The sequence below is a fragment of the Anabrus simplex genome, chromosome 2 (genome assembly GCF_040414725.1).
Source record: "Anabrus simplex isolate iqAnaSimp1 chromosome 2, ASM4041472v1, whole genome shotgun sequence".
NCBI classification, from domain to species: Eukaryota; Metazoa; Arthropoda; class Insecta; order Orthoptera; family Tettigoniidae; genus Anabrus; species Anabrus simplex.
The window spans coordinates 1,020,431,245-1,020,455,923 of record NC_090266.1 but is presented as its reverse complement, the minus strand read 5'-3'; the positions used below and the strand labels follow the sequence as shown (position 1 = coordinate 1,020,455,923).

The 24,679-nt window shown below is 38.8% G+C and overlaps 1 protein-coding gene across 4 annotated transcripts in view; it reads left to right on the top strand.

Annotated features, from left to right (window-relative positions):
• The window catches only part of mys (myospheroid), a 331,725-nt gene that overhangs the window by 130,302 nt on the left and 176,744 nt on the right, over positions 1-24,679 (top strand). For all 4 annotated transcript variants that reach the window (XM_067141892.2, XM_067141891.2, XM_068226367.1 and 1 more), the window contains one exon: positions 18,420-18,590. In XM_067141892.2, the coding sequence (XP_066997993.1) occupies positions 18,420-18,590 (171 nt within the window). The remainder of the gene's footprint in view (positions 1-18,419; positions 18,591-24,679) is intronic.

The window sequence follows — 24,679 nt, the reverse complement described above, 5'->3', positions numbered from 1 at the left end:
TTTCTCTATATAGACTCAATTGTGTCTGGTCTCGAACTTTTAAACGAATTTCGACCATGTGCGCAAAATTTAAATGATCGTATCTGAATGATTTTACTTGATGAAAAAATACAGGACCAATTCACTCAGAGACAGAAAATATGTGAGCCAGGAGATCGTGAAAAAAATAGGGTCAAATACGGGAGAGCCCGGGAAATACAAGAGAGTTGATCACCCTAACCGATATCTGTATGAAAAGAGAAGTGAAGACTACCACAACAGAATTCAACGAGACAATACTTTAAACTGCATTTCAATGCCAATCTCTATAATACTGTACAGTACGAATTAGAGATGGGTAAAAAAATAACACAACAGTTATTTTGGAACTGTTCTGGACTAGGAAATGATCTTTAAATGAACAGTACGCCAGAACATCTTGTTCTGAAAGAAGAGTGTTCCGTGTCGTCTGCATTCCACCGAGATTGGTCTGGCAACGCCCTCTTCCGAAAGAACAGTGTTCTGCATTGCCTTCACTCAGTGGGACTGGTCTAACAACACCCCGTTCCGAAAAAAACAGTGTTCCATATCGCCTGCACTCAGCTGGATTGGTCCAAGAATTATTCCAGCGGTCTTGATTGGTCTAGGTTTTTGAAAACTGTGCATGTTCCGACTCGGGTGAACGGGAGTATTAGTTCTCTACACTGGTTTCGACGTTCTTTGAAACTAGTCATTGACTGCACTGGAGCATCAAGGGAAGGTGAAGGGAACACACGAAATATGAAATTCTAAGATGTAGAGGCGCGCATCTTAGTCAGCATTTTGATGGACAGCGAATCCGCAGTAAGTATGCACGACACTGATTTTTAATCTTTGTTTGTATGAATTCTTGCTGCGTGAAACCACATGCATCGTCAAAATATTATTTTATCATGATTTACGGCTGTTTGTGTTGTGCTATCCACTACAATTTGTTTAGTAGAAGTGTTAGAAATAGACTATTATACATACCGGTATATGAAAACATGGCAATATCAGTATACCAGATGTTACTGAACAAGGCCTACATGTTTCATATTTTACTGGTACCTGCCTTCTTTTGCCGGATAAAAGCCTTAGTTAATCTATAACTGTTAGATTCTTCTGTCTGTCGAAACTAATTTACGATTAAATAAAATTTATGATTAAATAAATTTTATAAAATACCTGAAAAATAAAACCTTTAACAACAAATCAAACATGAAAACTAATTTAAGTTAAGGTGTTTCTTTCTCAGGTTTTTTAATATCCAATTTGTTGTGATAAAACCATGTTACAGCATTTCCTAGAGACAGTGACAAAACAATTTTCTAATTAGCATTTATGAGGTTCGTTAATGTTCTCTAATTCCCCACTGCCTAAACCTTTGACTGTTATTTTGGAACTGATATTTGGAACATAGTATTTTGCCAGAACAGGAACAACCAGAACTGTTCTAGAAAAAGAACAACTTTGCCCATCTCTAATACAAAGCGATGTGAAGTAAGATCACGGCTGTTCTCTTGACTCGTTTCTGAATGCTAGCGGAGAAAACCGAACATGCGTGACGTCACGAAACGAGTCTGTCAATGCTCCAGTTCATGCTCCAATGTTTACAACGTAAAATGCATGGCGCCAGTTGTCTGTACGTGTAATTTAGTATTCTCTGTCACCCTAACACACATCGTACCACTAACATGCCCGCATGTCAGTGGCGGACTGACAAATGCGCAAGGATTCGCCATAATATTTAATGAACGTCAAAATTTGAACGTTGTAAGCAGGAGGGCAAATACTTTCTAAAGCAATATTTTACATAACATTTAATGCTTTGGGACCGGGACTTTTATAATTCGATGTGATTAATGGGAAAACATGTTACTAAGGAATGTACTGACGGGATTCCACTGTAAATGCCCCACAGCAAGGATGCAATTATGATGGGAAGGAAAAGTTCCTTGAAGACAGGAAGACCAAGTACAAGATAATATAACATTGTGCTAAGAGGGAATATGAATGTTCAAGTTGGAGGAAAGAGATTTGGTTACGAGAAGGTGATATGTGCCTTTTTTTGGGCTTCTGTGAAAGAAATTGAGTAGATTTTTTCTTGAACACTTAATACCTTTGTATTTCCTATCTTGTTAATAAGTAAATCTGTCCAGTTTTCCCAATTCTCTGGGATATTTTTCTCTTTCCATATATTTGTTACCAAGATAATATTGAAAGAAATAGCAAACCTGGAACGAGAATACATATATAGAAGACAGACACAGATTGAGGCATATCATTCAAACAAATCCTTCCTGGCCTGGTGGAAGGATCCACAAATAATGATGATGATGAAGAAGACAATTGTTGCAGTGTCTTTGAAATCAGTATACATATAAAACTGATTCACTCAAGAACCATGGTTCTCAAATTAATCTAATCTCCAAGAAAAGTGCTTCCCAGCAGTCAGCAAAATGATCTTGGATAGAGAGGCTTGGTTCCTTTCTACCTCAGTCCAAATGTGGCCGCACTCCATAAATGATTGGGTAGCCTTCATCCTTTCATCATTAGTACTGGTAGAGTTACCATTATTTATGCCTGAACTGCTGTCGAGACTACATATTTTCTTCTGGGAATCCTCACTGCTGTTTGTCTTCCGAGACAGTAAAGGTGTGCTCGGTTCATCCAGAAGAACGTGGGCTCGATTCCCCAAAAATTTAAGAAATGAGATTTCCACTTCTGGAGGTGCATATGGTCCTGAAGTTCACTCAGCCTACACCAAAAATGAGTCCCAAGTTAATTACTGGGAGTAAAGATGCCATGCGTAGAGCTAACCAGTCAACCCCATCAGGTGCCGGGTTTACGGGTGATGGAAGCCTTTACCTTCCACCCCTCCAACGGCCTTCATGGCCTGTACGGAGGTAACTTTATTTTGCTTTACTTTACTTTGCTGTCTTCTGCTCCCATACCAATGACAATTCTGTTTATTTCATCCTCCATCCACTAGTGTTCTTGAAGTTTCCTTATATGATTACAAACCTTTACCCAGTCCTCCTCTTTCTTCCTGTTTTTTTCGCCCAATTTTACTGGGGTTGGCACTTGATATGGATTGGCCCAGTTTTACAACAGAATGCCCGTCTTGATGCCAACCATATTTTGAGTGTTGTATTTACTATCTATCTCATGTTTTTGTGGTGATTGGTAGTGTGATGTGTGTAGATGGAGGAGGAGTGTGTTAAGATGAATACAAACATCTAGTCCCAAGCCAGAGGACTTAGCCAAGAGAAGTTAAAACTATTGGCCCGGCCAGGTATCGAACCCAGGACCCTCTGAACTGAAGGTCAGCGTACTGACGATTCAGCCAAGGAGCTGGACACCCAGTATTCTTCTCACTGATTTCACTTATTACCACCTTCTTGTCTGTCTTAAGAACTGTTATCAGCAAGTTGTTCGTGTTCTTGGTAGTTATTTTTAATTTCCATAATGTCCCAAATGAGTTCTATGGAATTAAGGTTGCGGTGATAAGGGGGGGGGGGGTGGATTTGACTCGATAAAGCTTTTTTTTTTCTCAAGAGACTGCTGCATACCAAAGGTCTGCCTCATGTTGTTTCATTTTATGTAATATTTTCGCCTGGTGTTCAAACTCTGTGGTACTTGTTTCCAACCATGAGTCCTATTTTGGTAAGATGCACTGTAAAGAACAATAACACAACCTAATGGGAGATTAGCAATCAGACTTCCCTTTAACGATTTGTTTTAATTTTAAATGCACTAGCCCACTGTACACCACATGCAAGACAATAGAAGCATGTGTTTGTCACCATAGAATGTACAGCATTTACTGACACTGCCAAGACAAGTTTTCAACTTACTGTGCAGCTGTATTTGACACAAAGGCTTACTGATATAACATCTTGGCTGAGTTAAATTGTTTTCCTATCTTGAAAATAAGTAAATCAGTTCACTCTTGCCTATCCTCTTGGATGTTTTTCTCTTTCCATGTATTCTTGAGCAATCTCTGTGTCTGCTGCAATCCTGAAGGTCTAAAATCTACTGCAACATAATTTATTTCTATAGTTTCCCCCCCAGTTTTTATCTTTTTAATTCTCTCTTGCATAGCGATGTTTCAGCTTCTTCTGTTGGTTGGATATTCTCTGTTGTGGTTTTACTCTATCTTATTACATTTATATGTCCTAAAAGTATTCCTCTCATTTGCTTTTTAATATCAGTAGAAATAAAACCAACAGGAGAAGCTGAAACATTACTGTGCAAGAGAGAATTAGCATTTTTTTTTCTTTCATGAATTTAGAGTTAATACAAGGTGTCCGGGTTAAAGGTGTAATAATATAAAATTCAATAACTTGAGAAATAATGGAGATATTTATTGGCAGTTAGTTTCTACAACTAGGGTAACTCAAAATGTTTTCTGTGCTCGCTTGCGGTGGCGGTAGTACCACATGCACATGTGTTTAACTGCATTGTTCACAAGAAGCGCGCCAGTAACCATGTGGACTCCACAGCAGAACGTGTTCTGTGGGCTTTTGCTCGTGGAGATAAAATTCGTTACACTAGTACAACGTAGTTTTCTGTGCGAGTATGGACTGTTACCAACTGATGATGTTCCCACTTACGTAACAATCATGTAATGGGACAGGTGCCTTCGAGAATCTGGGAACTTGCTGTCGATGTCGGGCCGCCACGCCAAGCATGCAGTTTCAGAGGCTACTGTTGATTTAATCCGCGAGTCCTTCAAGCGGAGCCCTGGTAAGTCAATTCGACAAGCAAGTAGGCAGTTACAGTTACTTCGTTCGACAGTACACGATGTCGTCCACAAAAGGTTGCACCTACAGGCGTGCAAACTGCAGTTTCGTCAGAAAATCAAACCTCAGGACAGTCCGCTATGGAAGGGATTTACGGAGACAATTCTGGCAAAAATTGATGGAAACAAGGCATTCCTCGATTGGGTCTGTTTCTCTGACGAGGTTACATTCCACATTTCCGGCACGGTAAACAAGCACAATTGCCGCATATGGGGATCTGAACCCCCCACGTAGTGATAGATTTGAAACGGGACTCTCCGAAAGTGAACATGTGGTGTGAATTGTTGGACAGGGTTATTGGCCCAGTCTTCTTCACGGAGCCTACGTTACCTAGACATGTTGGAGCAGTATGTTATGCCACCACTTCCTCGTGACGTGATCTTTCAGCAAGATGCAGAAGTTGTGAGGGATTTCTTGAATCATGAGTTCCCAGATCGCTGGATTGGGAGAGGTAGTCCATCAATTGCTTGGCCCACTAGAAGCCCCGACATTACACCACCTTATTTTTTCCTGTGGGGGTTTGTCATGAATCAAATGTACCAGACACCAGTTCGTAATCTGCCAGATCTGCGTCATCGCATTCGTGCAGCTATCGCAAATGTTACGCCTACAATGCTGCAGAATACTTGGAGAGAAGTGGAATACCGATTAGATGTCTGTCGTACCACTAATGGTGCACATATCGAGGTTTATTAGGTATGTAAACAAACATTTTGAGTTACCCTACTTGTAGAAACAAACCGCAAGTAAATATCTCCACTACTTCTCAAGTTATTAAATTTTATATTATTACATATACCTTTAACGCGGACACCTTGTATTACATATTCATTTAGATTTGCTGTACTTCCTCCTACCTTATTCCTTTTTCGTTTTCCATTCTTTCGACAATTTCTTCTTTCCTTACATAATTCACTCTTCATTCTGCCACGAGATCTCTTTGTGTTAGCTTCCCTGATGGTCTAACGCGTACTCTTTTGCACTGTGGACAATATATTCTTAAAATTTTTCTATTTCCATTTTGTTCTTTTTCTTTTCAACATTCTCTATAGCCAGCCATTGTGTTATCAATAGTTGTTTCAATTTTTTCACAAAATCTTCCTATGCAAGGTTAATTTTGTTTCCATACTCCTTTTCCATTTTCTTTTTTGTATGCTGCTACTGCTCTGTGATCAATTAAAACATCACCAGACATATGTAACTCCATCAGTCTTTACGATTGGCTTTTTCCATCAATATGAAGCCTATCCAGGTTTTTGTTCTACTATCTCTTCATCTATTAGTCTTTCTTAATCATGTGCTCCCTATAATGAGCTTTTTCCTTGAGAAAATGAATGATCTCTTCTTGGTTCATAACCATTATATCCATTGGATCTCAAGATCTTTGCTATTCCTTTTTTCTCTTTTCTCACACATTTACACCTTCATTATTATTACTTCCTTTTTTTATAAATGTCTATTTTTCATCCACTCCATGGCTGTAGCAGGTACCTGGTTGAACCAATTGTTGATTTTGACCAGAAACTTGCTATTGTGTATTGTAGTTGTCACAAATAGTAAATGTGACAATACACTTTCCTCTTTCTCTTCCAGTATCTTCGTGTTCTAGACTTTCCCAAATTTAGCTCTTCCATTAACATATAGTAACGTAGAACTTTTCTCAGTCGATAAATATTTTCATAATCTTCTGGTACTTTCAGTGCTATTCTATTGTGGGTCATGATGATTAATGATAATAATGTTACTTGTTTTACGTCCCACTAACTACTTTTTCGGTTTTCGGAGACGCCGAGGTGCCGGAATTTAGTCCCGCAGGAGTTCTTTTACGTGCCGGTGAATCTACCAACACGAGGCTGACGTATTTGAGCACCTTCAAATACCACCGGACTGAGCTAGGATCGAACCTGCCATGTTGGGGTCAGAAGGCCAGCGCCTCAACCGTCTGAGCCACTCAGCCCGGCGTCTTGATGATTATGGGCTCTGCCATTGATCTTCTACTTCTAAAACCAAACTGTTTCTGGACTTGCATTTCCACATTTTCTGTAATTCATCTTGCATTTCCACATTTTCTGTAATCTTTCTAGAATATTTTCCCTATTTCAAAGTGAGAGATGATTGTGGTTCACTTTTACTTATTACTTGGTTTCAGAAAATCATGCATAATTGCAGGTGCAACTCCATATTTGAAGTACCTAATTTTCTCGAATAATTAATGCCTGTGCATAATCTATGCACTTGAATTTTTTTGTTCAAAGTTGGGGGGGGGGGAGGAGGACTGTTTTCGTGTTTGACGCACCCATTTTCTCGATGATGTCAGATGCATTTCAAAATAAAGATGTCAAGTAGAAGCCTTCTTATTGCAAAACCTGAAATTACAAATACCGCACAACTTTGTGTTATCACCCATTACTATTTTAGTTCAGTGAGTGAATCTGCGCAGACCTGACTAATGATACTCTATTCCAGCCTGGTACAAATATATTTTAAGTGTGTTTTGGATACATGCATGTTTTGTGATCTCAAGACCGTTTAATCCACGGTAAGTAGGTATTAAAAGTATTACTAATCATGTAAACTTGCAGTGATTAGTTGTGCCAAAACGCATGGGAGTAGGGCAGCGGGCCACAATTATTTAGTGTCCGGGTGCATTGTGTGCTGCTGGTGGAAACAGGAAACTGTGTTTCAAGCGACCAACAAGTCACTCAAAGCATTTTGCATCCCAAAAAGTGGCAAATTTCTGAAAATTGCAGCACATGAGATCAGCATCTCATATTTTAAGCTTCAAGCGAAGAACATCACTATGTCAAAGAGTGCCGAATGATTTAAACAAAGAAGTCATAGATATTCATCACTTTGTAATTGGGAAATGGAAAATTTAAGAAATATCTGCTTTCCCAAATTGGAAACTCAGGTCAGATGCCACTCAGTTTCGATATGTCACAAAGTTGGACAGTTGTTAAGAAAGGGACATTTAGTGTTATTGTACGCACTATTGGAAGCAAAAAAACAACAGTGTGCTTGCTGTTAACAGGCGATGGTAGAAAGTTTGCACCTTGCATTCTGAAATGAAAATTAATGCTGAAAGTAAAATTTTTGCGAGGTATCCATATTCGTATCCAAAAAAGGGGTGGATGGATACGTCACTCATACAAGTTTGGATACGGATGGTTTGGGAAAATCGAACAGTCTCTCCTTCGATGCCCAGGCCTCCGTGTGTTACACAGCATTCATGGCCACCAGACAGAAGACGTTAAAAAATTACTGGAAACCATGAAAACCAATGTGGCAGTGATTTCTTGTGGATTGAAATCTGTACTGTAACCCTTGGATGTTTCTATAAATAAACCATTCAAGGACAATCTGCAGAAATTGTATCTGTGCAGGATGGTGGAAAGTGTGCATGAACTTGCTCCAACAGCCAAGATTCGGAAACCACCTGTTGAACGTGTGCGATATCCACACACAAAGGACATTATTTCTTTAGAGGTGATTGAAAAAACTTCAAGAAAACAGGCATCTCGAATTCATTAGATGGGACTGAACAATACTTCTTTTGGAGAGATGGGAGCAGTGATAGCAGCAGCAATTTTTCCTGCAGTGCCGGTAGCAATGTTGAAGATGGTTGTTTATGAAATATAAGACTTTTTTGTTTTTGTTTTTGCTGGTATGTCATTATTACTTACGCAATTCATATTTGTTTAGCTTCATCTCATAACAGGAAGAACGTTTCCCATTATCTCTATTTCAAACCCCTCTTGTGTTCAGATTTCCTGATATAGGGCCTATTCTGTTTTACTATTAGGAGGAAGACTTGTGCCACAATTTTACGCTGAATAACTGCAGATGATTTGAACCAATGTCCGGCTCCATGACTAAATGGTTAGCATACTAGCCTTTGGTCCGGAGGGTCCCAGGTTCGATTCCCGGCCGGCTCGGAGATTTAACGTTAAATGGCTAATTCCCTTAGCTCAGGGAAGGGGTGTTTGTGCTGTCCCCAACATCCCTGTAACTCACACACTGCACATAACACTATCCTCCATCACAATAATACACTGTTACCTACAAATGGCAGATGCTGCCCACCCTCATTGGAGGGTCTGCCTTAACAAGGACAGCACCTGGCTAGAAATAGCCACACAAAATAATAATTATTATTATTATTTGAACCAATTTTGTCTATAGTATATTTGATGTATCTTTTAGATGTTAATAAATTGTAAATGGTATATATCTGAATTCCATGTCTAATTTACACACTTGAATTTTTCTTCAAAAGGAGTGTTAATTACACAGCTCTGCGATTGTTTCATTGCTGCCATCCTGATAGTTGTTTAGGATGGCATTTGCATCCTGAAATGGTATCCGGCGTTATTTTTGCTACATCACATCACATTTGTTTGAAAATCAGATATTACATCTTGAAAAATTACAAATTTTTTTTTTTTTCGGTAGTGGCTTTACGTCGCACCGACACAGATAGGTCTTATGGTGACGATGGGATAGGAAAGGGCTAGGAGTTGGAAGGAAGCGGCCGTGGCCTTAATTAGGGTACAGCCCCAGCATTTGCCTGGTGTGAAAATGGGAAACCACGGAAAACTATCTTCAGGGCTGGTAACAGCTGTGTGCTCCTAACCGCACGGCCAATTCACCCGGTCAAAACTTTGTTAGGCGAAGTGTTGCCTTGAATAAGTTTCTTGAATTTATTTATTAATGCAAACTTCTGCAGCCATCTGGTAACCCTGCATTGGCTGCATGAACAGTCCAAATATATCCTGCAGTATGTGTGGAAGTTTCGTGCCAATAAAACAGTGGCACAATATAACAAAGTTCGCCAGAAAGGCTTACTGTGCGTACTTTTGGCATCAAACTAGGAGACCAAGACAATCCGTGGGCACCTCTTTGTTTGTTGGACCTGTGTAGAGCAGTTACGATAGTGGATGAACGGTGAGTGAACAGCGCTGCCATTCGGAGTGCCAATGGTGAGGCGACAACCTACGGACCACAGTTCTCCCTGCTACTTCTGTTTGGTGTTTGTGAAGGATTTTAATAGCAGGAACAAAAGTAAGATTGTGTATCCAAGCAATATTTTTTCAGCAATTCTTTAAAAGTCGGATATTACTTCTTAAAAAATCTGATATTTCTTCTTTAATGTACATACACCAATGCACCGTTACCAATGCATCCGGAAAAATTGAATGATGGCTCCTCTTCTGAAGATGAGGAAGAAATGGCCGGTGCTGCCTTTAACTGTGATTTCTTAGCAGAAGTTGCTAGGAAAGAACCCAAACTTTTTAGCGTAGTGCATTAAATGACTTAGAGATTTTGGTCTTACAAAGGAATATAGACTCCATGAAAAGAACATGTTGGCTACAGGCATGACGTACACAGTGGATTGTTGGCTTGAAAAACATAAAACAATAAAGTCTTGTTGACAAGTCCAACTAGGACTTAAGAAGGGATTTGTTAAGGCTATAAGTGCGCAGCAGAATGTTCGGCATGAAAAGTATTCCGGGATGTAGTAAAAAACTTTCTTGGCAATACAAAGGATCCAGGCTACAAGCAAATGGTGGACAGAATACTGGTTTCTTTCTGAGAGTTAGGCTATAATATGAGCATAAAGGTGCATATGTTGCATTCACATCTGGACTATTTCTCTGAGCACCTAGGAATGCTGGGCAAACAGCAAGGAGAAAGATTCCACCAGGATCTAAAGGAAATTGAATGCCAAATTCAAGGGAAATGGAAGTAAAACATGCTGGCAGATTACTGCCAGTTACTGAAGAGAGCCAATCCAAGTACACCTCACAAAAGACAAGCAACAAAACAGTTTTTTAGCCCTGGAACCGGCAAGCGGTTTACCTTCAAGCGGCAAGCATTTAGGCGAGTTTAGCGAGCAACTTTTTAAAAATTCATAAAATCATGTTTTTCAATTTATTTTTATGTATAACAAGTCATTTTATTCAGAAAAGGATGAAGAATACTATAGTAGGAAATTAAACTTGCCAATTTAGTATCCTGAAGCAGTATGGACGAAGTATCCAACACACGCTAAGTATTCCAAAATAATCCAAAAGTTCTGCTATATACAAAATTAGCACAATTTTATGCTGATTAAAAATGTGTAGAAAAGTTTCACTACATTGAAGTATTGTAAAGTAAAATAGAACTGGAACAACACAAGCACATCGCACCAACATGTGAGTCTACTTAGTCAGATTTATCCTCGCTACCTTTGGGGTGGCTCCTCTTTCTTCCTGCTTTCATAGGCCTCCAAGAATGTTCTAATTTATGGTAGTACTGTTGATGGACACCACAATTACATCCTGGGCACCAGAAGTGAGTGCGTGACTTTTTTTTTCTGCAATCAGACAGGGCACAACCGCAGTTTCTTTCCTGGGAGGCGTACCAGCTGATGTCCTATTTCTCCTGAAGGTCCAGGTGGAATGTTTTGAAGAGTTTCTTCATCTACAAGACCTTCGACAATACTAACCATAAATTCCTCATGTTCAAGGGGTATGTCGGTGTTCACACTATACAGTATGTAGGCATCAAAAATTACCATTACCGACAGGTTATAGAATATTTCTTTCCAGTCGAAACATTTTAGTGCCATGACTTTTGGAAAATGTGGAAATATTTGCAATTTTGGAGTGCACCCCTATTTTTCAATGTTATTAGGACTCAGACCCATATTTATAACTACAGAAATGTTTTTTTCATTTCTGATACTGTAACGTCAACCCATCTTTGCAGGCAAGAATACAGACCCATATTTTCGGAATTTGTTTTATTTCGAATAATTTCCTGTGCATATTTATTAGTTTCAGTCACTTAAAAGATTCCAGATGTCATTGGAGAAGAACAAATAGAAATATGTTAGAGGAGGACTGTTTCTTGGAGGGCAATTTTTTATACCTGTGTTTTGAATCTTGAACTTCTCTTCCACTTTTATTTCTGGCTCTGGAGGATTACCTCTTGTCCCATTCGGTTCTATTTGGTCAACTTCATTACCGTCATTATTATTATTATCATCATCAGTAGGTGGTTCATTGTGTTCCACATCATCGTCAATATCAGTGTCTATCACTTAGCCTAGGCTCATATAGCTCGCCACTACCTGACGAATTATTGTCAAAATTATCGTCAGTTCCTTCTAAAAATACGTCGCTATCACCTTCGCCATCCAGATCAAACAAACAATTACGAATTTCACTACTTCCTGACAATTCACTCATTTTGCGCCACGAAAGCTAATGCACATCGGACAACCACAGCAAGCACAACAGAATGATCATCTACAAAGCGTTCTCATTTTTCCACGTGTACTGCACACTCTGTCACACTAAACTACTACAGAATTGTGCTGTATTTATAGAGTAGAGATTCCTCTTCAAAATGATGCAATATATGTCATAGAGATGTTGAGTGTCAAGGCGCTATCTCGAAATTAGTCACCGCTGGCGTAATGCATCTTGATAACGACTCTGCCGGTTGAGTAACAGGGAAATGAGTCGCGATTGCGACGACTGCCGGTTCTAGGGTTAAAGTAAGTCAAGGTATACAAGTGGAGCAGTGGTCTTGCAATTCTACAATATGTTATCAGGCTTATGAATGATAAAGTTTGGACCATTTGGCTCTATGTATACAACTATTATGCTCATAAATATAACCGTATGTTCAGACGAACAATAATAAGAAAAACGGTATTTCTTACATTTTATTTATTTATTTATTTATTTATTTATTTATTTATTTATTTATTTATTTATTTATTTATTTATTTATTTATTTATTTAGGTCTTTCGCAGTGGCAAAGTTAGGGCTCATGGCCCTCTCTTATACGTAACCACACAATTACAATATAATAAAGAAATACTATCACTGAATTAGATACGTAGACTAGATAATTTAGAAAAATACAGAATAAGTAAAGTTAGCGAAGAGCATCAAACAAAGGAAAATATAAAACAGTTACGGGAAACAGTACATCATAAAGAATACATACTAGGCCTCTACACAACGTGTCATGAAACAAGTATGGTGGTAAACAGTGACGACTTAAATTCTTTGTACACGAATTGAAAGATAAGATACTACACACATACACACTATTATTTGTAATAATAATAATAATAATAATAATAATAATAATAATAAATAATATTAGTTCTAGAAAATAACTGTATTTTAATTTCAAAATCACAAAGTCACTTACATGCCATAATGGCCCAACCACGCAGTCTCATACATCACCAGTCACATGAACCAGTCAGTGGCGTTCAGAAGGAAATCTGTGCAATCATGCTTAAATTTTATGTATGTCTTACACTTCCTAACATCAGCTGGAAATGTATTCCAAAGTTGCGACCCAGTCACAACAAAGGATTTATTGTACTTGGAAGATTGGTTAGCAGGAATAGTGAAGGAAGATCCAGATTTAGTATTAAGATTATAAAATGAGAACAGAATCATATTTCAAAGAAATTTATAAGGGGAAAATTTTCATCTTAAGTTTGATATACCAACGTCAGTATGTGTAACTTTTGCTGCCCTTCAGATTTGAGCCAGGAAAGAGCTGTTCATATTTGTTGCAGCTGAGCTGAGTTCTAGAAGATTCCTCAAGTGCTGGTATTTTAGTGTTTCACCTGGTCTTCTGTGAGGTGCAGTATTCAAATGGGAGGAAAGCTGAGAGCTTGCATAGGACATGTGATTGTGATAGTTGTTTTTCAAATCTTTACATATCTTGAATTTCATGCTTGCTTCATATATTTTATCTATATTCATGTCTTCCGCGAGGGTTGCTGATTTTCTTGTCTCCGGGCCACTTCAATAACATCTAGCTTTGCGTGTGGATATGTAGCAGGGGGCGGGAAGCGCCTCTTTCTTCGGGCAACAGATCTTCAACAAGGTAATGGCCATTTAACATCTTTTCTTGCTAGCTCAGCAGTTTAACTTGCGGGGAAGGTTCGAAACCTTTAATATGTAACCAACCTTTTTAAAATGTAAATCCCATTTCAGTCTATGTAAAAACTACAAATCTCTTTAACTGTAAAGCGGGGATAGAGAGTGCTTTACCTCTAGAGTTCCCCTTCATTTTGAAGTTGAGGTGACTACGTTTTCATAACCATTTCTTCTCTTCCTTAATGTATTAAAGTTTTCTCATACGAGTCACCTCCCTAGCTTGGGATTAGCTCCTGTGCAATCGGCCTAGCGCCACTTAGGTTTTAAAATGTGTATTTAGGAGTGCTAATTCACGCCTCCATCCCTTTTGCGTTTTGGGCCATTTAAATTAACCTAGTATTTGCCCACTAAGGCCCAGTAGATTGGGTACGAGATACCCCTGTTTCTTTATAAGTTATGCCTTGATGGCAGTTTAGTGTAATAGTCCGTTATTGCCTTTATAGGCTCGAAAGATCGAGAGCAGGTCAGCTCTTTATGGTGTTGTGGTAAAAGTGCCTTAGAGAGGCTTGAGATGTGAAGTTGGGAGCAAGTGCTCCATGTAATGAGGGGTTTTCTGCCCTTTGGTAATTTGTGGTTGTGAGCTGAGAGCTCAGACTTTGGGGCTCGTAGCCCAGAATTTGTAATATCCTGTTAACTTGTGCTTTCATTTGTAAAGTTGCGTTGTACCTGATTTTCCTTTGTTATTTCACCTAGTGAAAATTGTTAAATCTTGTTATCAGTTGAAAATATAACCTTTATTTAAATTTTAAAATTAATCTTTCGGACTTGTAGTTAGACCCATTCCAACCCGCACCTTCTTTCACCTCTGCTGATCCACCAAAACCTCGGAACAGTTTCAACTATATCTTCAGTAAAATCAAACCTTGTCAGTATCTTCCCATCTGTGTTCATTTTATACGGTATATAACTATTCAGTATCATCTGCCCAAACACATTAAAACACACCTTTTTCCAGTACTTCAGGGTTCTTCGCTTATCCAAGTATATAGAGAGCATCATGTCACTGCTGTCAATACCCCCCCCCCCCCAATATAACTATTGTAATGAAGAATCATATCAGGTTTTATCACTTCTTTTTTTCTTCCCTTATCCACACATTTACTATGTTTAGCTTCTGAATTAGTTGACAAAAGGAGTACAGGTTTACTTTTTGACTTCTTTTCCCTGAATGCCAACAAAAGCAATTCATTACATCTTAAATACTTGGCCTCACCCACACCATATTTCTTATGTACATCTTTAGTCATATATTTCCTATTCCTCCTCATAGTCCCTGTAATGAAGGTCCCAACTTTATTCAAATCTAAGGCAAGTGGTATACTGATTAAAAAAAAAAAAATCTACAAATACATGAAATGAAATGTCTTATGGCTTTTAGTGCCGGGATATCCCAGGACGGGTTCGGCTCGCCAGGTGCAGGTCTTTCTATTTGACGCCCGTAGGCGACATGCACGTCGTGATTAGGATGAAATGATGATGAAGACAACACATATACCCAGCCCCTGTGCCATTGGAATTAACCAATTAAGGTTAAAATCCCCAACCCGGCCGGGAATCGAACCCGGGATCCTCTGAACCGAAGGCCAGTACGCTGACCTTTCAGCCAACGCGTTGGACAACAAATACATGATAGCCCCTGTTCAGTAATTTCACTTTGGATAACACTGCCTTCATTACTAGGTACCCAAGGCATGTTGCTTCATGACAGCTCTGTCTAAAGTGTCTTTGGCCCCTCCGTAAACATAAAATGCAAGACGATAGTTGACCACACTGTCACAGAGCATCCAGAACTTGATAACCCAATGTTGATGGTGTTTATTTGGCAGATACTGCATTAGTGATGAGTGGCTCTTCGTTTTGACGAGACTTTCATCTATACTGATGTTCTGATGAGGAATAAAATGATACTGGAAAACCCAATTGGCATGTTCAACCACAGGATCAAACTTGGCAGATGGGTTTTAACCAGGCTGACCAGGTGTTGGTTGATTAGTGTTGTCAGAGAGGTGAAAGAACTCCAAAATTAATTGAAATCTGTTTTGCCAAAACATAGTTCTGAACCAGGGTACAGTGTGGCACAAACGCTATGACCAATATGACTCTATTGTTGGTAATTTTAACATTCTCATATTCAAAATACAAGCAATATAAGCCCTCATTTCTGGCAGTGTCACATTTTTCCAAGTCTTAGTCCTAGAGGAAGAAGACATGTTTTTAGAATGTTTAGCAATGTACTGCATTGTGTACAAGTTTGACTCTTATACCAGTAATTGTAAGAAAGTTACGGTAAACATTATGTTGAAAAATACTCTATAGGTTTGGAATTTCGTCGCGGCAAGTGCTTCGGCCCTGGCATTTCAAGATACATCCCTGGGGAAGGGAGTTAAAAATCTCCCTCTGACACGCTATTCCATAATAAATTGTTCATAACCTGATTCGGATCCTCATTCACTCCATGATTCGTATTATCAAAGTCAGTGATATCCTTGCAGTCATTCTCATCTTCACTTAAAGGAACATCAGGTGAAATAAAATTGAGAGTCTGATGTACCTGACATGTTGTGTGAGTCACATGCATTGAGAGAACTGAGATGGTTCTACAATGTCGCTAACAGCATTTTCACTTGCTAATTCGGTATCCGAATCACTTTCCGATAAGTCGCACACCTTAATATCCTCATTATCACTTAAATAATCCTCTAAACACGCTCGTAAATAATAATCATCTTCTCCCGCTACAAATGCACACTTCCTTGAATCCATATTGTTTACCAACAATCTCAGAATGCATTTCAATGTTGTGTTGTTTCTTCTCAAAAGCTTTACAGAGATATCTGAAGGCAATAATGGGTACTCCGTGCTCTTATCTACAGAACTAGCCATAGAGGTTAGGCAAAGGTGAAATTGCGAACAGATCATGATAAAACTTCAACATGATATAGATGTTGATTCGCATAGGGAATCTGAAATATGAAATAAGAAATTTATATAAATTTACTCATTCGGAACAAATATTTCAGATTCCCTATGGGAATCAACATCTATATCATCTGATGGCCAAGCAGGCATCAATTTTTGATAATGAGACAAAGTCTCTCATAGTGCATTGGCACTGCCGGTAGCTACAATTAGCCTATGTAGTGACCTCCGCGGTATGCACTAGCCAGCGTCTTGGTAGGTGTGCTAGGTACCAACTGATGAGCCCAGCCTAGCACATGGGGGTGAAACGCTGGCAACAAGAATGAGTTAGCTGGAAAATGTATTATGTCCAATAACGGACCCTTTATATTGGTATTAAAACTTCAACAGCCGATAGATTGGATTAACTTGACAATTTTGTGGGAACCTGTGATCCGATAGATGGGATCTTGGTGCTAAGCGGGTTAAGAGTAGAGTAGATTATAAGTACCCCATCAGGGTATGGAATAAAAGTTCATTTCACAAGAAATGCTTCGGCCATGACTACAAAGCACAGGGTGGTGCCCTGACCAAGAGAATAATAAGGTTCCCAGGTAGAGAAAATGGTCTGTCCTACCTTGGCTGCTAGGTTTTGGCTGCTTTCACTCGTCGACTTCCACTTCATGACAAGGACATTGAGTCAAGAAGCCAGTGGAAATTATATACGTAGGGTGCATCAAGGGGTGTAAAGAGACTTTTGGCCACATAGTCTAGCTGTGTGTCCTAGATGGTATAGACCTGGAATCTTCATATGGGAAGGTTTAACTGACCTAGCTTGTTAAGGTGATCAGTCACGGGCCATCTCTTTCAGATATTCAGAGTTCCATTCTGGCTGTCATTGGTGGTGTAGGTTCTGAGAGGGTGAAAATTTTGATGGAAATCTTGTTTCGAAACATAAGTTGAGAATTGCTAAAAATGAAAATGAAATCTGTTGCATTTCAGAATTGCAAGTTAAGTTTCTTAGCTCTCTGATTGTGTTTAATATTGAATGTACCTAAATGATTTACTTTAAAACTTTTACTATGAGCCTTCCACAGGAAAGCTTAATAGGAAATTTAGGTTCAAAGAATGAAAACCGAGAGTTAGCTGCATGATTTGGGTCCTCTAGCTGTGAGCCTTGGATTCAGGAGATAGTGGGTTCGAACCCCACCATCAGCAGCCCTGAAGTAGTTTCCATTTTCACACCAGGCAAAATGTTGGGTGTGTAACTTAATTAAGGTTATGGCCACTTCCTTCCCAATCTTAGCACACACATCCTTGCATTGCCAAACACCTTCCATGTGTAGTGCAACGTTAAACCACTGGCAACAAATAAAATAAAAATGCAGAGTGAAATTCTCTAAAGGAATAGCATTGATCAGTCAAGCCTTTGAAGTAAGATGTCTCAGAAGGGAGAATTGATCAGATAAAATGTGGAACATTTTGACTGAATTAAAACAGTAATGTCTAAGGAAAACATATTTCATTATGTTTAAATAATGTTACTAAAAGCACCTGTAAGATAGTCAGGCAGACTTTGTTCTTCATTGGAGTATTGAAGAATGATTACTGTGGAGTCGGGTTGTACAATTTAGCTGGAAGTATGTCTGTAAGGCTTATGATGTAATTTTTTGTGTTATCTTCCTTCTGTTGCACCCACTGAAAATTCTGAGTAGAGATTAATGATTTATGTAATAATTATATCTTTATGTACAGGCTAAAGTAAAGAGTGAAAATGTTTCGGGGAACTTGGATGCTCCTGAAGGCGGTTTTGATGCCATCATGCAAGCTGTTGTGTGTCGTAAAAAGATTGGTTGGCGTGATCAAGCTCGTCGATTACTCGTGTTCTCAACAGATGCAGGATTCCATTATGCTGGAGATGGCAAGGTAAGTTTTGAGTGCTGAATCTGAGTTTTAAATAAAATTAAGCTTTCATATTTTTCCTGTTTCATTGTGGGTTTTTTTGTGTGTGTGTGTGTGTGTGTGTGTGTGTTTCAAACCTTCTTTTCTATCCTTCTATATCCTATAGTACATGTTTGGCCATTTTCTGCACTTTTTATTTTCAGATTATGACTTGTATTTAAAGTACTTCTGAAGATGGAGAAGTAAAAGTGATAATGAAGTATTTGTTGATCATGAAAGGCATTAACAAACAATGATAATTTTGGTGATAAAATTATACTGTTGTCAGATATCCCTGATATATTTAAAACTTGGATAATAATGTGTTAAAAAAAAAAACATTTTCTGGTACATGCAAACAGGGGTGTACTTGTAATACACTGAGGAAGAGAACTGCCATAAAGTGTGTGCTACAATTGTTTCAAGCTCTGAAGTCATATTTCTAATCTCAAGAGAAGTGCTCTACTGTTATTAAAGACTTTTATTGGTACCGGTAACCTCCTATCTGAATTGTGGCTGTATTTTACTCGCAGTAAAGGGGTGGTTTTCAACAATGTTCTGTTGGACTTGAAGGCCAGCATGTATCTATGCCAGAAGCTTCATCAGCTATTGTAAAAAAAGAAAACTTTCAAATAGATAATCATAATTTTGACAGTGCACCAAGGAAAGGCAAAAACAATATAGCCCTATATCATTGTTAAGAATTCCCTCACAAAACCAATTGTGGGCGTGGGTTGTGGCTGGTACAGTAGTTCAAACAAATTGAAAGAATGTGAAGGAGAGTTAGTTTATATCCCTTATTTCAAGAAGTCTTTCGTCTTATTCTACCCCTTTCAAGTATCTGTAGAAGTGGACTTATCCCTGTACTGAAGTTGGCATGTTTGATTGGGTGAGGCTTATACCAGCTTAACTGAAGATGGGTGAATATCTCAAAATATTTTGAAAGACTGTGTTCTTCCTTCAAGGACATAGCTAGAAATGTAGCATTCGGTTCCAGCCATTAATGTACTAACTGAAAGAGTGTGATTTTTGTGAAGTCCAAACACAACCCTAAATGCTGACACAACTTGCAGGGTAAGTGCACCTGTAGATATCCCTAAGTGTAATAATGTTAGTGATGATGATGATGGTGATGGTGATGATAACTCAAAAAATTATAGCGGTAGCAATAACAAAAGTAATTGTGATGGTGTTGATAAGGAGACTACTATTACTATTAATTATAATAATAAATAGTAATAATATAAACAAAATTAAATGTGAGAAATCGAGTAGATATGTGGGAAACAAATTTAATCACAGTGAAAGAACTATAAGTTTAAGCATTTTTATCTAAATATCTTAGTGCATATAAGGGGGGCAATAATACATAAACGCTTCAATAATTACATTGAAAAACATATTACAACATTTTAGAGTTGAATTTGGAATAAACTGCTAAACATGAAGCTGTACACATAACTGGCTTCGGTGATGGGGTAATGTGAGGTGAATGGAGGAGGATAGGTTACCTAGGAGAATAATGGACTCTGTTATGGAGGGTAAGAGAAGTAGAGGGAGACCAAAACTACTATGGTTAGACTCGGTTTCTAATGATTTAAAGATAAGAGGTATAGAAATAAACAAGGCAACAGAACTAGTTACAGGTAGAGGATTGTGGCGGCGTTTAGTAAATTCACTGAGGTTTGCAGACTGAACGCTAAAAGGCATAACGGTCTATAATGAAGATTTATTTATGCATCTAAATATCTGTAGCTTTAGAAATGAAACTCGAGAAATAAATGTGTTCTTAAGGGATTATGATTTTGATATATTGTGAAGTAGTAAAGAACATTGGTTGGATTGGTTGATTTTAGTCTGGATGTATTCAGCTTAATGGTTTTATTTAGCTGATGCATTTTGTCAAACCAGTCAGGTTAGAGGGTGTGCTGCATTTCTATCCTTTGACTTGGTATATGAAGTTACTAGCAATTACCCGCAGCTTCGCTCGCTTGGATTTCATAATTTGATCAAAGTAATCGTTCCTCGCCATTGTACTAAGACATTATTCGGAAATTCCTAAAGTATCAGAACTCACCCAAAAATTGAGTTTCATTTACCCCAGAAATTCTTTTTAAACCATGTTTGTAGTACATGTACACGTGAGAAACAGTCCTCTCTCAAGTCGAAAAAATTAATACATGTTTGTTTATTTTTCAAGGAGATTTCAGATACCAATTTCCACGTCTGTAACCTTCAGTTTTGAGATGTAAGTTTCTCCAGAAATAGAATTCAATTTTTTCACTTCCTTTCACACTCCCCACTTAAGTGAATTTTTCAAAAATAAACAGTACCTGTTTTTTTAAAAGAGCTTCCAAATACGAATTATCACAACTGTAACATCTTCAGTTTTTTAGATATATGTATCCTCGTAAAAGGAATTCATCTCAGTTTTCATCCCCCCAATTATTATATTAGTACTAGTTTATACATATAACTAATGGCTAGCTACTACTAGTGAAGTAAATTGTTAAATGAGAATGATTAAAGGTAATAAAAATATAGATAAATAACAGTGAACAGTATTAGTGAAGTAACTATGTATGTAATGAAGTTAGAACTGCAAAAGTTACAAAACGAAAGACTAAGAAAGACAATAGGGAGGAACTTACCGTAAGTACAATTTCTGTACTGCATGCTGAAATATTCTTCTTCTTAATCTGTTTACCGTCCAGGGTTGGCTTTTCTCTCGGACTCAGCGAGGGATCCCACCTCCACCGCCTCAAAGGCAGTGTCCTGGGACGTGAGACATTGAGTCGGGATACAACTTGGGAGGATGACCAGTGCCTCGCCCAGGCGGCCTCACCTGCTATGCTGAACAGTGGCCTTTTGGGGGATGGGAAGATTGGAAGGGGTAGACAAGGAAGAGGGAAGGAAGGGGCCATGACATTAAGTTAGGTACTATCCCAGCATTTGCATGGAGGAGAAGTGGGGAAACCACGGAAAACCACTTCCAGGATGGCTGAGGTGGGAATCAAACCCACCTCTACTCAGTTGACCTCCCGAGGCTGAGTGGACCCCGTTCCAGCCCTCATACCACTTTTCAAATTCCGTGGCAGGCCGGGAATCGAACCCGGGCCTCCGGGGGTGGCAGCTAATCACACTAACCACTACACCACAGAGGCGGATTGAAATAGATATTTCACTCTCAAATTTGTAAGCACCTGTAGGCATGTAAATTTATTTTTAACAGGAAGTACCCTTGCACTTAATTCAGTGTAAAATTAATTCCAATTTACCAGTGCTTCTTAAAGTAGTTATATAAGATACTGCTAGGAACTGAGTTAATTTTACTACTATTTCTCTTACACTAGATATTACTATGATGAAAGTAATTTTAAGATGACTGCTCTGATGAGAAGTGCACTGGGTAGTGGTGCTATGGTTTGGAAGAAAATTGAGCGCTGGGGCCTGCCAGTGACTGAGTTACACCTCTGCACTTACACACAGAGAGGCAAAAATATTGTAACAAATAGAACAGAGTACATTATATGTTAAGTTGCTAACATTGTTAAAAACAGTGCATTTATTTGAATTTACTTCGTCCACTGTTTTGTACTGCTTGGTGGTTTCTCTATGTATAGAAGATTTTAGAATGGCTACACCTGGCAACAGTAGAGTCTTATCTGATTGTGACACCACTGCCCGCCAACCTACGCTTCATTCAAAACATTACTTCTCTCTCTTTTTGTAACTGATAAATTTCACTATGATAAGGTGCTTCATTCCTGATTCCCTCTTCCCCACACAGTGATGCCTATCAATATCGTGTACAGAAATGTCCAAGCGTAGCTTGTCCGTAAACAGATTGATTGCTAATTCATCAGTGTTCTTTGTTAGCAATTCAGGAATACCAAACACATGAATACTCCCTCTCCGGTGATATTCATGAGCATTACAAGTAATGTATTGAATAGGTATTGAATACTCCCTCTCCGGTAATATTCATGAGCATTACAAGTAATGTATTGAATAGGTTGAAGTTTAAATAAATTTCTTACATTTATTATTATTATTAATATTCATGAGCGTCGATACTTCCCTTTATTTTGTCATTAAGGGTTCTCAGTTCAGTCTTACGCTGTTGTATTTCCGCCTTTAAATAATTTACAACTTCTCTGTTGACGTCAATAGTAGCCGTAAGCTGTTTGGCCATGGTTTTCGTAACACTTTTGGTTATTGCCTCCACAATTGCCGAGGGAATGTCCTTGGAATGAAGTGGTGCTCGTACATGCTGGACAGTAGTGTCTGTCAAGGTAGTCTCGTTCAGCAATCCCAACACCTACCTCAGTCCTGTGATGCGAGTATAATGGTGTGTCAGTAAGTGAAATTAAAATGTGTTGTTTCTGCGCAGGTTACGTCACGTGGGGAGCACTGCAAGAAACTGGATCCCACGGCCACATATCTTGCTGCTGTTATATATTTAGTGTGATAATTGATAAACATGCGTTATATTGAAATATGTGCCATATATAATGTGAAGCTCTGTTATTAATCTCATTAATGTACATGGAACATGCTTTGAAATATGCTGGGCTGTGCATTAGCAGGCTGCTTAAGCTATTACAGAAAACCAAAGGATCAAACACGAAGTATTTTTCATTCCTGAAAAATGAAGACTTTGGGAAAACACATGTCGTTGCAATGATAAGTTTAGTTTGAAACATGATAAGTGTTATTGTCTTTACTCAATACGAAGGTTGTGCTGAAAGTTTTTAGCAGCGCATAAACCATAATTCTGAGGACAATGGGATTATTTTCATTTGAAAGAGCGATGTTTTTCGACCCAGACATGCACGCACACCCCCTCCTAGCGGTAGTTCCTCCACAGCGAGCGAAGAAAGCACAGGCAGTGCTGAGTCAGACACGGTGCAAGATGGATCTGTCGCGCCGTGATTTTTGAGCAATGATTTTTTATGATTATAAAAAGAAATTAAGTGCTGAAGAATGCTATTCGTCTTTGCTGCGCATTTTTGGTGCGGCTGCCCCTTCTAGAGCCACAGTTGAAAATTGGTTTCGCGAGTTTAAGGGGTCGGCAGTCAATTGAAGATGAACCTCGTCCCAGTCGCCCAGCAACAGCTGTGACTCAAGAAAACATTGATGCTGTGTGGGAAATGATCAAAGCAGATCCACATCTTACGTTTAGTGACATTGAAGGGACCTTAAATATTGGGTCAAGAGCAGCGCAGACCATCGTTCATGATTATTTAGGCCTTACCAAGAGATGTGCCCGTTAGGTGCCACATTCCCTGACAGAAAGCCAAAAGGAGGAGAGCGTGGACTGGTGTCATTTCATGCTAGAAAAATTCAATGGATGGCAGTCCGAAGACACCTACAATATTGTCACAGGTAATGAAATATGGGTCTACCATTATGACCCTGAAACGAAGAGACAGTCTTCTGTGTGGTTGTTCCAGGGGAGGAACCACCCACAAAAGTTCGAAGTCGAAGCTCCGGAAAGAAGATGGTGGCAACTTTTTTTTATGAAAATGGGGCATCTCACCTCTGTCCAAGAGTGGGCACCTTCTGCTGCATCACGACAATGCATCTGCACATACGGCTGCCAGAACAATCGACTTTTTGGAAAGGGAAAAAGTGCGAGTGTTACCTCATCCCTCCTATTCACCTGACCTGGCCCCATCTGACTTATTTCTGTTCCCTAAGACCAAGGAAAAAATACGTGGCCAGCAGTTTTCGTCAGATGAAGAGGCCATTGCAGTGTACGAGAGTGCACTAAGTGACATCCCGGAAGAAGCTTGGACTGAAACGTTTTTTAAGTGGTTTCAGAGAATGGGAAAATGTATACGTGCTAATGGAGATTAGTTTGAAAAGTTGTAATTGTTTCGCAAATAACATTTTTTTCTCACACTCAGCTAAAAACTTTCGGCATAGCCCTCGTATATGGTGTGTTACGTTCATTTTGCTACGATGTGCTTTGAAATCCCTTCATGACAACAACTATGAAATTATCGGAATAAAACCAGCCGTAATTTAAAACCATATGCATGAGAATATATTACAAAATTCATATATTA